Consider the following 12,822-nt stretch of genomic DNA (forward strand, 5'->3'; position numbering starts at 1 on the left):
TATACAGTTTTCTGCACTTCTGCACTGTGCAGCCTATTGAGCATGTGCACTAGAGACTTACATCAGCCGGGAACGGCCAAGCATGGCTGAGTGCGGCCAAATGTCTAACTTTTGCCGGCTGAACGGCTAACTTCTGGTTTAGTACTGCGCTACCTTGAATGGGGATAAAATTATTTAATCTTGTGGCTCCTCTGGACTTTCCAAATGTTACCAGACTGAATGAATCAAATCTTGATATTAAAACAATATATTTAGTGGGGGTTCTGACGCTCAAAAATATTTATCCACTGATTTCTTTTGTCTCTTTCCCAATGTAAATCAATGGGAAAAATAATTTTTGGGCCTGCTGGCATCATGTGACAGACACCAGAAACTGCAGTGTCACTGTTTGGCCACTACAAAAATTGGCTTCAAAGCCCAGCACACTTCTTGTTGGCTGCGTGGGCCCCCTTCAGTAACTCTGAGGACTCCCTCGTGCAGTGGTTCCCAGCTGGTCCAGCAGGGTCCAGACTGTCTCTTTAAAAACAATCAGCTGATGCATACACAGTGAACAAACTTCCTGTAACAGTAAAGAGGACTTCAATTCCCTGCAGATCACCACATTACAAAGAATCAATAAAAGGAAATAAGAGGTCAGGGGTCAGGGAAACATGAGCCAAGGAAACGTGGGACAGAGCTCATCGTCTCATATTTCATACTCTTTTGAGCCATTCATAATTTTGTAAGTTTCAGAGTTTTTCAGATGGCACACATCTCCAGTTCAGTGTTAAATGTCACATTTACTCTCGGTCTCTAATAATGCTCTCAGAGTGGTTTCACTTTCCGGATTATACAAATAACACCTACAAAGACGACAGTTGGCAGGAAGCACGCTTCAGCGAATATGGGTTTTTGATACCAGCGCTGATATTTCTGTTGGAACTGAAGGTTTGAACAGGCAATATACAGTTACTCAGCATCACTGAACGTGACCTTTTTCAATCCAGAAAAGAAAATTGTAGTTTTTCCACAGGAAATACCTTTAAAACAGAAAAACATAACTGAAACTCAAAATAGTACATTTTTTGCAGCTTTTTCCAACATGTTTGGAAGGCAGGAAGCTCTGGGACACATTACTGCTTTTAATTGAACTGAATCAAACTATTTTTAAACCACATTATCTGGGGTAGCATCAGAAGAAAAGAAACAAGATTAAAGGTCCAGTGTGTAGGATTCAGGGGACTGTATCTGCAAAAATATAATACAATAAGTATGTTTTCTTTAGTGTCTAACCACCTGACGTCTATGTCTACACAGGGAATGGGCCCTCGTCTAAAGAGATCGCTGTGTTGCACCACCATGTTTCTAGAATAGCCCTGAACAAAAAAAGGAAAACTGGCTCAAGATAGGACCATTTGCATTTTGGCACTGGCCATTGTTGTTAGCAGCCTCTCCATGATGAGCCGCATCGGATTCTTTAACGTAAAACTGCCTTATTCAGTGTTTTTACCGGTTAAAATCAACAGATCTTTTTGTTTTGAAGAAGAAGAGACCTCTGTAGATGATTGTGCTCCCAGTAAAAACCTCCTGAATGTCTGGATCTTAAGTTATAAGAGAAAAAAAGGTGAGCACATACTAGAAAACTACAAACAGTATCAGAAAAACCACAGATTTTTTAATGTAAAACTGCTTTATTCAGTGCTTTTACTGGTTTAAATCACCTGGTCTGTTTATTTTGGAGAGGAAGAGACCTCTGTGGATAATTCGGCTTCCAGTAAAAACCTCTTCAACAATGAACATTGAAGGAAATTTACGTGGGAGTTCATGATTGGTACAAAGGAGAAGTTTCAGCTGGTTGCAATCTGCAATCCTCACCACTAGATGGCACTAAATCCTTTTATTCCCTCACACTGCTTCTTTATCGATGCTGGCAATGTTTGCAAAAGCGCTCGAGATAGATCAACAATAACAGTGTGAAAATTAGGCCTTACAGCTGTAATTTCACGCATGTATTACGCCCATAAATCTGTCTTTTAACTCTACCAAGCAGCTTTCAACTCTTTTAACTCTCTGACCCCAAAAAACAAACGTCTCTGTAAGATGTGATCCCCAAAACAAAACGAGGACTTTAACCTCTGACAACGAAATGTCATTTTTAAGCGCAATAAACTATATTTCCCAGTCATGTAGCAAAAATAAATAAATAAAACATGATCTGTGGGGAATGATAGAATTGGTTATCACTATCAGTGTCTCAGTGATTTCTTTACCAGTGCAGAGGTTTGTAGTTTCACGCCTCAGTCCCCATTATAGTTGTAATGGTTCAATTGTTTTGAGAATAAAAGGCCGGATTTTCTTGCAAAAATGGCATTACAGTTGTATCATCCCAATATGTTGTTATCTAATGATTTCACGTTTAACGAGCCAGCTTACTCCTCAAATTTGGAAAATCTTACTGTAACCAGAAAGACATAAATTGTGTCACGTGTGTTGATGTTTGCTGTAAATAGATGTTTCCGTGTCTCTTTCGAGTTTGTTTACACACAAGAATAAGATGGAAACATCCCTAATTTTACATAACAAAATGAATGTCTCTAAAGTAAAACAAATTCTGATAAAGAAACACCCCTCCTGACATCCCCAGTGTCATTCTGTGACCCTCTAAAGGGGTCATGGCCCAGGACTCTGACCTCCATGAGTGGAGCTGTTGGGGTTTCCGCCACCATCCCCGCCGCTGCCGCCGCTGCTGCTGCCAGCCTGGGTGACTTTGATAATCTGCAGTCGGATCAGCTCGATCTTGGAGCGGCTATCCTGCAGCATCTGCTGAGCTGTGGACAACATCTGATCCTGGATAACGACATCACATCAAGAGACAACAAGCCACACTTCATCACCACGCTTTTCTTTTTTTTCCCTCCCCTCCTGGCAGGTCAGCTGGGACGGGACTGAACACAGCCATGATTTATCATAACAAGTGGCACCACATGAGGGAACCACCAGAGACTGCACACACAACTCATTTCCATATTGGACAAAAACAAGTGGCAAAGAAGACATGGGACAAGTGAGGACGACATGAACATGTCAGGTGGAAACAGTATGACTTTGCACTTCACTAACCTCGGAGTGATGCTCTTGCTCCTTGCTGAATAAGGACTAATTTGTCATCCTCTGTGGAGGTGGAGGGGAGGTCTTCTCAGGTTGCGCCTCTCCACCTTCACTATCCTTGAAACACAAGTCCCCTGATGTTATGGTGCGTTCACACACACTCTGACTGAGGGCTCCTCTGATGCGGCTCCTACATCTTGAGACCTGGATCACACAGCTTGTCCTGTTTGTGTTTGCCTCCGTGCAGCATCCTCTGCAACATCCCCTTCCCACTGCATCCTCATCCTCCTCTGCTCTGTAACCAAATCTCTCCCTCTCCCTCCCTCTCTCTGTCTCTGCCTCTTTTAGGGGGGTTTCTTTCTGCGGGGGGACGGCGGAGTTCCTCTCTGGTGCCAGCACTGCTGCTACTGCTGCTGCTGCTGCTACTCTGACAGTGCTGATCGCCTGCTCCAGGCTCGGCATTGGCCGCTGCATGACCACATGTTCCTGTGCTGTCACCAACCAAAAGACACCACAGAGCTGCTGCTGCTGCTGCTGCTCTGTTCGGGACAAGGCAGAGACCAGCCAGCATGCAGTGTTTAGGAGATGTGTTAAACCTGCTCTGACAAGAAGGAGGTGTGAGGGACGTTAATAGCCGTACTGATTGTAGTCACCATACATCCAGGGGGTGTGGAGTGATGGAGCAGCTGCTGGTGTACTGAACATGATCCTGGATGTATAGTTAGATTTACTGACAGCTCTGTGGATGTTCACAAGCCCTGACTTCTTGTCTGCAGCAAACATGACAGCTCTGTTGTTGTTGTTGTTGTCCTCAGCCGTCTGCAGCCCTGACAAATGAAAACAGAGATTGGGGGGCTCGGGTAGACAGACTGACTGATTGAAATCCAATAATATACTTGCTCACGGTGGTGGAGGAAGTATTCAGATCCTAAATAAAAGTTCTAAAACCACACAGTAAAAACACTCTGTTACAAGTGAAAAAATGCTGCATTGAAAATGTTACTTAATTATATGTATTATGAAAATGTCATTTAAGTATTAAAAGTAGACTGTGACTGTTAAGATATATTATATTATCAGATGATTATTACTCATGTATTAATGTAAAGGCAGAATTTTTCTGTTGAAGCTGGTTGAGTTGGAGCTCATTTTGAATTTATGTTTTTTATGTCATGGATTAATCTGCTAATTATTTTGTATGGCGAGAAACTATACATACATACATACATACATATATATGTATATGTATACAACATTATCACAATACTGAAGTCACAGCACAATATTATTGTGATTTTAAATATGTTGCAGTATGCTGAGTATATTACATTATAAATATTCTATTATATTATTAGATTATCATTACAATTATTAATTGCATAAATGTGAAAGTAGCAGAAGCAGGATTTTACTGCTGTGGTTGGTTGAGGGGGCTCTCTTAAAATCAATGTCCCATGTTTCTGTTACACAATGATATATTACATCATTAGATTATTATAACTGATGCACGTATTAATTGCATTCATGTGAAAGCAGGACTTTACTGTTGTCGTTGGTTGAGGTGGAGCTCAGTTTGTAGTCTTATCTAATGTGAGAAACTACAAACTATCTGGGTGGGAAATGACTTCAGGGACACAGTAAATGATGACCATTTTGAATATTTTATAATTTCATAGGATTTACTTTGCACTGGCAACATGGTAAAATCAGGTAGATCCATGTGCTAAAAAATGTCAGCAGAGTAAAAATAAAATAATTTAAAAAAAACAACAACCTAGTTTTAATGCGCAGACTTGTGTGTGTGTGTGTGTTTTTTTGTAAATATGACACATTTTAGTAAAGAAAAATGAATGTCCCTGTTATACTATATCATGAGAGTATGATTACTTATGCACTATGTCTTGCATTAATGCAAAAGCAATGAAAGCAGGACTTTACTGTTGTAGCTGGTTGAGGTGGAGCTCATTTTGAACTACTGACTAATACTTTTTTTTATTATGAATTTATCTGGTGAGAAACTGATGTATAATCTTATGGCTCATAGTTCTTGTAGAAGTTGATTACTTTGCACATGCATGTGCCAAAAAACGTCAGTAGAGTAAAATAAAAGTACTTTTAATGTGCAGAATTGTGTTTATGTGATAAAGTAGGCCTTAATCTGAAAAAATATGAAATGTGAGAAAGTAAAATGAATGTCCCGTGTTCCTTTTATAGTATGAAATATCATTAGATTATTATTACTTATGCACTTATTACTTGCATTAATGTGAAAGCAGTTAAAGCAGGACTTTACTGATGTAGTTGGTTGAGGTGGAGCTCATTATCAAGTAGTAACTGTGTGGAAAATGTCTTTAAAAAAAGAAAATAATAATAATAAATGAAATGTACCAAAAAATGTCAGTGGAGTAAAAAAAACCCTAACAGATATTTATTTATAGGTATTTAATTATAAGTATTTTTAATTTGCAGAATTGTAGGCCTTAATCTAATAGAAACCATTTATCATGAATATCTGACACATTTTAAAGAAAATATTAGATAGTAAAATTGATGCCCCATGTCCCTGTTATACTATGAAATATCATATCATTAGATTATTTTTACTTATGCACTTGTTACTTGCATTAATGTGAAAGCAGTAAAGGCAGGACTTTACTGTTGTAGTTGATGTCTATCTATATTTTCATCATAGATTTATCTTTTTTGGAAAATGACTGATTTATAATGTTATGACTCATAGTTGTTGTAGAAGGTGATTACTTTGCACTGGGGACATGGTGAAATCAAACACATGCATGTACCAAAAAAAACAATGTGCAGAAATGTGCGTCTATAAAAAAAGCATTGTGTCATAAATATTTAACGCATTGTAAAGACAATATGAGAAAGTAATGTAGGGTGGAAATAATGTTGCTGCATGACATAAATGGCCTATATGGTGTAATATGGTACATTATGGTATGGAAGAAATACAGCCTACGTAAGCTACTGGACACAACCTAAAAATAAATGTCACGTTTATGGGTGTATTTCGTGTGTAAAAGAAACAATTAATCGGGGACAACCTGTGACTAACGGGCTAATTTGCACTGACCAGCAGAATGAGGTTCCTCCTGCCTTCACTGATATTCAGCATCTTTTTTTAAAGTGCGCAAGTGCGAGTCGGTCCAACTGAAGGTTTGGCCTGGCCTGAATAAACAGGAATGTTCGGGGGGGGATAAATTTAAAAATCGGCTGTGAGATTAATATTAGGGCTAATTTGAGGTTTAGCTCATTTTGGGGGTGATTTTAAGCAGAGAGATAGTAGTAAATCAGCAAATTGGAGCCGAGTAGTGAGACCTACTTTGAGAGGCGGAGCTCGCCTCTTCTCCATTCGGCGAGGCGCGTTCGTAATGAAAGGAGCGCGTGAGCGGCGGTTGCTCTGACTTCCTCGCGGCTCGTCGGCAGCTACATTGTGTGGAAAGCAGCACGTTGTTGGCTTCTGCACGCTCAACTTTACTCTCCTGTTCAAGGAGAAACCAGATTTCAAAGCTACCAGCTATTTTCTCAGACGTCTGTAAGTTACCCCAGCTTGCGAAAACATGTCGGCCTCGGCGGCAAAAGTGAGTAAAAAGGAGCTGAACTCGAACCACGACGGAGCGGACGAAACCTCCGGTAAGAGGGGAGAATGGCGGCCTCCCGTTCACCGCCATTTTCACTTTCTTCTTCTAACATAATTTGCATCGCCACGGGGTGCAATATTGCTGATAATTATTGTGTGTATTGCTTGGATTTTGCTCCGGGGTCCTCTTTGTGGTTGCTGCGTTTGTTCACATTTCGATAAACAGCAGCTAGCTCGCCAGCTAACGCATTTATTAGCATGCCGCTGCTCCTGTGCCTGCTGTTGTTCAGTTCAGCCCGGTGCTGAGAGGCCATGTTAGCTCGCTTATGTAGCATCATCAGCGTGGCCAGTTGTGTCGTTGGCTACTGACCGAGTGGCTGCACGCGATGCTGGAGGATTTTTATCCAGTAATTCTGTTGTAAAATCAACTCAAATTGACTAATATGTCCTTTACATCATTATTAACGTGTGAAATCACCGGAAAAGTTGCCCGTTTCATTTGGGCATTAGCAGTTAGCCAGCTAGTGTTGTTGTTGTAATGTTACCTAACGCTAGCTGACGACGTTATGTTTTGTTACTGGTGAAAATGCATTTAAATCCACCGGCCCTTCAATCAGTTACAATCAGTATTTACTATATTTAGACATCTGGATGCAGGACTGCGCCGTATGAGCCACAGTTTGACAGTTTTGGGGGTCTATTCTGGCATCTGTCCTAGCACGGTCTCTCACGTTATCGCGGCTCTGTGTGTGTCCCACATTTAAACCACGCGGCCTTGTCGGTAGCAGCCGGCAGGAAACGGTGAGTGTCTGAGCCGCTAGAGCTGCAGCCATTGGCCGCTTATGTTACCTTAACCTCCGGGGGAGCCTGTGTATTAATCTGCCACATAGCATGGCAACCGCCGTGACTTACCTTTTTAACTAACGATGGTTTTAACATAGTAAACACCACAAAATATTGTCATTAACAAAACGCCCCCCTCTTAGAGCTTAATAGTTTTCGGAAGTATGATAAACTTACTCGGGGATTTATAAAGCATCTCTCAATATTGCAAAAAATTATATTTAAATACGCCTAGTTTGCATGCATGCACACAATTTTTAATTGATAATAATATGCATGTTTGTTTGTTTTTTGTTCTTGTCCTGATTCTTAATTCATAAGTTGTACATTTCTTTAGTTACTCATTTATGATTTTTTTTCCCCTCCAGAGAAAGAGCAGCAAGAAGCTATTGAACACATCGACGAAGTTCAAAATGAAATTGACAGGTACGTAAAGAAGTCAATTGTAGAAGTAGGGCTGAGATTTTCTGTCCAGCAGAAAACACAACAGAGATGATGGTGCATGTTTGTGATTTAAGAGAAACCACCTAATGAAGTTAAGTGCTGTAACTTCTGATTGGCATGAAAATCTGCAGAAAATCATTCCTCCACAGTGCACTTCTTGGCACCCCTGTCCTCAAATAAATATGATTATTGGATAACTGAAATGCATGACAAATTGGTTTCATGTATGATTTTTCCTGTATAAACAGTAAAAACTGGTTTAATAATTTGTTTTGTAATTTTCCCCCTCAGGTTGAACGAGCAAGCCAGTGAGGAGATCCTCAAAGTAGAACAGAAATACAACAAACTCCGTCAGCCATTCTTTCAGAAGAGGTCAGAACTGATCGCCAAAATCCCCAACTTCTGGGTCACCACGTTTGTCAACCATCCACAAGGTAAACAGTTGAACAGGTTTTTTTTAAATTGCAGAAATTAGGGACATCGCAATAACAAAAGTTAGAATGACTTGGACAGTGACTCAATTTAAAGTTTTGTCTGTGTAATCTGTTCCCCCCTCACAGTATCTGCCCTACTGGGAGAGGAGGATGAAGAAGCACTTCATTACCTGAGCCGAGTGGAGGTGACAGAGTTTGAAGACATCAAGTCAGGCTACAGAATAGATTTTGTAAGTTTTTTGTTTTTGTTTTTTTAATGATGCACACACACATACAACATAGGTGCAAGTTATTTCTTGTCTTCTAACCTTTTTTGTCTTTTTCTCTCTCCTAGTATTTCGATGAAAATCCGTACTTCGAAAACAAAGTACTTTCCAAAGAGTTCCATTTGAACGAGAGCGGAGACCCATCTTCAAAGTCAACAGAAATCAAATGGAAATCAGGAAAGGTATGTGTATCTTTGAGTTTGTTTGCTGTCAGTCGAGTAATCCAGAGGGGAGGTTAGACGTGAGGCTTCTCTTCTTACTTGCAACTAGTCAGGTGGCATTCTTATGATCCTCATTTAAAGTGTGCTTTTCAAATTTACATTTTAGCATTTTGTTCACCTTCTCTTTTAAAATACATTCTCCCTGAGCAGCCATGGAAGCTTTGAATCATTACCTAAAAAAACTGTAAACTATTAAAGAATGTGACCTGACTTGACTCAGGATCTTGCACATTGAAAGTTTTCAACAGTTAGACATTTAATGATTTTGTGTGTGTGTTGTGTAGGACCTGACCAAGCGCTCCAGCCAGACACAGAACAAAGCAGGAAGGAAGAGGCAACATGAAGAGCCAGAGAGCTTCTTCACTTGGTTCACCGATCACGCTGATGCCGGCGCTGATGAGCTCGGGGAGGTCATCAAGGACGACATCTGGCCAAACCCGCTGCAGTACTACCTGGTATGTTTATGGCCATGTTAAATGTATGCGTAGCTGCTTACACTATAAGCAGTTTTTTGGTTTGATTTATATTAATATTATCTGTGTTGTATTAGGCACTTTATCTTTCTGGTAAAATATATTACATCCACCAGGGCAGGAAACTTTCTTTGTAGTCTGGTATAGCTGAAAAACAAAAGTGCTTCTTATCTTCAGGTTCCTGACATGGATGACGAAGAGGGTGAAGGTGAGGACGACGAAGAGGACGAGGAGGCTCTGGAGGACATAGACGAGGAGGGAGATGAAGATGGAGAGGAAGACGAAGAAGACGACGGCGAAGATGGAGAGGTAAAGAGAGAAAGTCAAACATGTGTTGCTTTAAAGTAGTTTGTTCTCAGCACTCGCTGATCATTCTGAAATCTTGTTCTTTCAGGATGACGAGGGAGAGGACGACTAAAAAAAAAATAACATCATCTACCCAGACCCTCAACCTTCTATTCCCTGTTTGATTTTTCCACTCACTTTCGGGAGCAAAGGTTTTAATTTTCTTTTCTTTTCTTTTTTTTTTTTTATTACTTTTTTTTAATTATTATTATTATCCGTGTGTGCTTCATTTTCCATTCTGAAGCCTCTTCACCTTGTCGGTGCCATGTTCTGTTTCCTTTGACTCATCTAAGGCCAATGGCACTTTGCCCTGAATTGTGAGTACCATCCCCAAAGTCATCTCAAAAATAATAATTAAAAAAAAAAAGTATAAAAATAGAATCAGCACGGCATCCTGAGTAGAATTTGAAGACAATTCACACAGAATTCCTCCTGTTAAAGGTTGTGTGGTAAATTGACTTAAAGCCATGGTGTAGTGACCCAGCGCTAGTTGACCTCTTCAATTTTTTTCCCCCATATATTTTTTTTCAGTTGGGGTGTTGATCTCTTGAAAAATGTTATTTTTCCCCTATGTGGTTAACGAGTACCAGCTCATTCCTTTGACTTGTAATGTTTAGGGGGCGGGGGGTGGGGTAAGCTGGGGAGGGGCAGGAGTATGTTGGTTATTGGGGAGAGTGGTTATTTTGACACCATTTCTATGGGACTTTTTTTTTTTTTTCATTGTATTGTTTTACAGATATCCATGAGATTTGAAATGACATTTTTAATAAAGAACAAAATGGAAAAAAAAAACAAGCTTGTAAATTTTGGCCCCCACTGCTTCATGGGTAAAATAATAAAAAAAGACCTGTTATCTCATAGAAGTCACATTTAATCACCTTTCCTTTTCCGCTGGGGGGAAAAGAAACTGTTTTAAATTTGAGGTGTAAAACTTGCTTTGTTACAATAATAAAACTTACTGTGTTTACACGTGGGTGCATAGAAATTTATTTTAAAAAAATAGATTTAGGTAGCAGCAAAGGCACCTGGGTTAACTGTACAGTCAAATGGTCCCATCAGCTCATGAAGGATTTTGGAGTCATTAGCAGGCTTGAGGCAAAATCTTCTCGTAGTAGACGATGGGTGATTAAAGCCAGGAAGGTGTGCGCCGACTCGTCAAATTTCGTTTTTGTGATGGTGTCCGGCCAGTCGCTGGGCTGGAAGGCCCAACCTGGAGTGAGGGGGGGAAAATAAGTTTTCTGAGAGACAAATGGGCATCAAAATATAAAATATAACATTGATTCAAGTGCGTTGGAACTGTACAAGTGTAGTCTAAGAGTCTCAGTGTGCTTAATTTATTTACTTTAAGATTAGGAGCTGTTAACAAGATAGCAAATATAAAATTATAATTCCTGATAGTAAATCATGGCAGAGGTTTTCCAGAAATATTGGACTTACAATTGAAGTTTTTATCTGCCCCCAAATTAAGATTTACTCGACTTAATCTTGGCTGTAAAGTGTGGCACAGACACAAGTAAAACTACTCTGAAGTTACTAAAATGTGCCCAACTAAAGTTTTTTTTTGTAATTTAATTTTCAGATTTGCTCTCTAATAGAGACATGAAGTCTAACGATCTCTTCAAGTCTTTATTGACTTTATGAAACGAATGCATGTATTTTTTAAAAAGTTACGAGTATGCAAAACAATTCAGCCATAAGTAAGACCTGTTATACAAGATAATAATTACCCTTTATAATGCCATAAACACTGATGTATTAAAGGGTGACCATGACTTTCTGGAGTTACACTCCACATAGCCTTAATTATAATATAAATTCTGAGTATTACAGGATTAAGCTCTTAATGTTGACAGTGGCAAACCTTAAAACAGATGCATAACATTGTTTATTGGTAATAGGGGTGCAATCTTACAGGACACATGCTGAAACTGCTCCCGGCAATAACTGGTTTGATGTTGCAGATTTTTAAGTAAACGCTACTGCACCTTTACAGGTTGGTACCCACCTAAATGAGTCTTACACCGCGGACAAGTGGCCACCGTCCATGCGAACCCCGGGAACCAGGAGAAGTGTTTATCTGCCGGCCAGTGCTGGGTAACGTCCGCTTTCCTGAAGGTAATCACCTCAAACTGGTGTCCGTGGGGGTTTTCGAAAAGCTGGATGTTAACCCTTCGGCCCCCGATCGACGTGTCGTTGCGGCTGGCGAGCGCCAGCTGGCTGGGGACGAAGTGGATGTCCGCGCCGACCGCCAGCTCGTGCCCGCACGCCCTGCACAGTATCAGGGTGGCGGCGCTGCTGGTCGCCCCCTCCTCCGCCGCAGCAGCACACCCCTCAACTGGCTGGTACGCGGCGGGATAAAACAGCAACACAAAGGAAATATACTGCATTATAATTATTAACGTCTCCAGCTGCTTCACCAGCCGCCACAGGCTCCACTGGTGCATCATTGCCGCCTCGCACGCACATGGAAGGCTAATCTCAAACTAGTTAGCTGCTAGCTGTTTTTAGCTGAGGTTAGCTAACATCGATCAGTGCCGTTTGATTATCGAATACCAATCAATAGTGCGTCAGATTTGCCCATTACGCATATTAACTCGGACAGGAAGTACGAATCTGCAGTGTAAACACACAAATATACGGTGATTAGTGAACTTAAGAAGCTGCTAGCCAGTAAGGTGTTCGTTAGCTCGATGCTAACTGTTGGGCGGAATTGTTGATATCTCAACCATTTCCTTCTCAAACTTTTGGGCGGAAGTGCCGTCATCCCGACCATTTCCTTCTCTGAAACTGCGCACACAGAAACAAAACACAAAAATGAAAAACTTTAGTTAACTTCAGTTAAGTTAGAATTAGTTACGTTCAAAGAGAAGTTATATCAGTTATGTCAGTTAATTTAATTTAAAGAAGTAGATCCCTCTGTCACCGCCATTTTGGGCTTCATAAAACTTTTTTGTCAAGAGAAAGAGGAGTTGGGGAAGTATTTAGATCCGTGACTTAAGTAAAAATACTAATGAAAAGTAAAAGTATAAGGTCCGCATTAAAAATGTTACTTAAGTAGAAGCATGTAATCAGATAACATGTTTAATGTAATAAAAGAAACTACTCAAT

General features: G+C 40.3%; 3 protein-coding genes across 3 annotated transcripts in view; 1 reads left to right on the forward strand and 2 right to left on the reverse strand.

Annotated features, from left to right (window-relative positions):
- The window catches only part of LOC125890388 (serine/threonine-protein kinase N2-like), a 32,059-nt gene extending 28,475 nt beyond the window's left edge, over positions 1–3,584 (reverse strand). Inside the window, exons 1-2 of the mRNA XM_049578992.1 lie at positions 3,100–3,584; positions 2,670–2,826 (exon numbers count right to left, since the gene is read on the reverse strand). Of these exons, the coding sequence (XP_049434949.1) occupies positions 2,670–2,820 (151 nt within the window). The 5' untranslated portion in view covers positions 2,821–2,826; positions 3,100–3,584. The remainder of the gene's footprint in view (positions 1–2,669; positions 2,827–3,099) is intronic.
- Positions 3,585–6,457: 2,873 nt separating this feature from the next.
- Positions 6,458–10,681, forward strand: seta (SET nuclear proto-oncogene a). The gene is made up of 8 exons (XM_049578400.1): positions 6,458–6,741; positions 7,900–7,957; positions 8,267–8,409; positions 8,536–8,639; positions 8,744–8,857; positions 9,181–9,351; positions 9,547–9,678; positions 9,764–10,681. Exons 1-8 carry the CDS (start codon positions 6,669–6,671, stop codon positions 9,785–9,787), a joined length of 819 nt encoding a protein of 272 aa, XP_049434357.1. The 5' UTR covers positions 6,458–6,668; the 3' UTR covers positions 9,788–10,681.
- Positions 10,674–12,445, reverse strand: si:ch211-51h9.7 (uncharacterized protein LOC558400 homolog). Its single transcript, XM_049578401.1, has 2 exons — positions 11,720–12,445; positions 10,674–10,924 (listed from the first exon to the last, which is right to left on the reverse strand). The coding sequence occupies exons 1-2, from the start codon at positions 12,159–12,161 to the stop codon at positions 10,770–10,772; spliced, it is 597 nt and encodes a 198-aa protein (XP_049434358.1). The 5' UTR covers positions 12,162–12,445; the 3' UTR covers positions 10,674–10,769.
- Positions 12,446–12,822: the final 377 nt, after the last annotated feature.

The sequence above is a fragment of the Epinephelus fuscoguttatus genome, linkage group LG6 (genome assembly GCF_011397635.1).
Source record: "Epinephelus fuscoguttatus linkage group LG6, E.fuscoguttatus.final_Chr_v1".
Taxonomy (NCBI): domain Eukaryota; kingdom Metazoa; phylum Chordata; class Actinopteri; order Perciformes; family Serranidae; genus Epinephelus; species Epinephelus fuscoguttatus.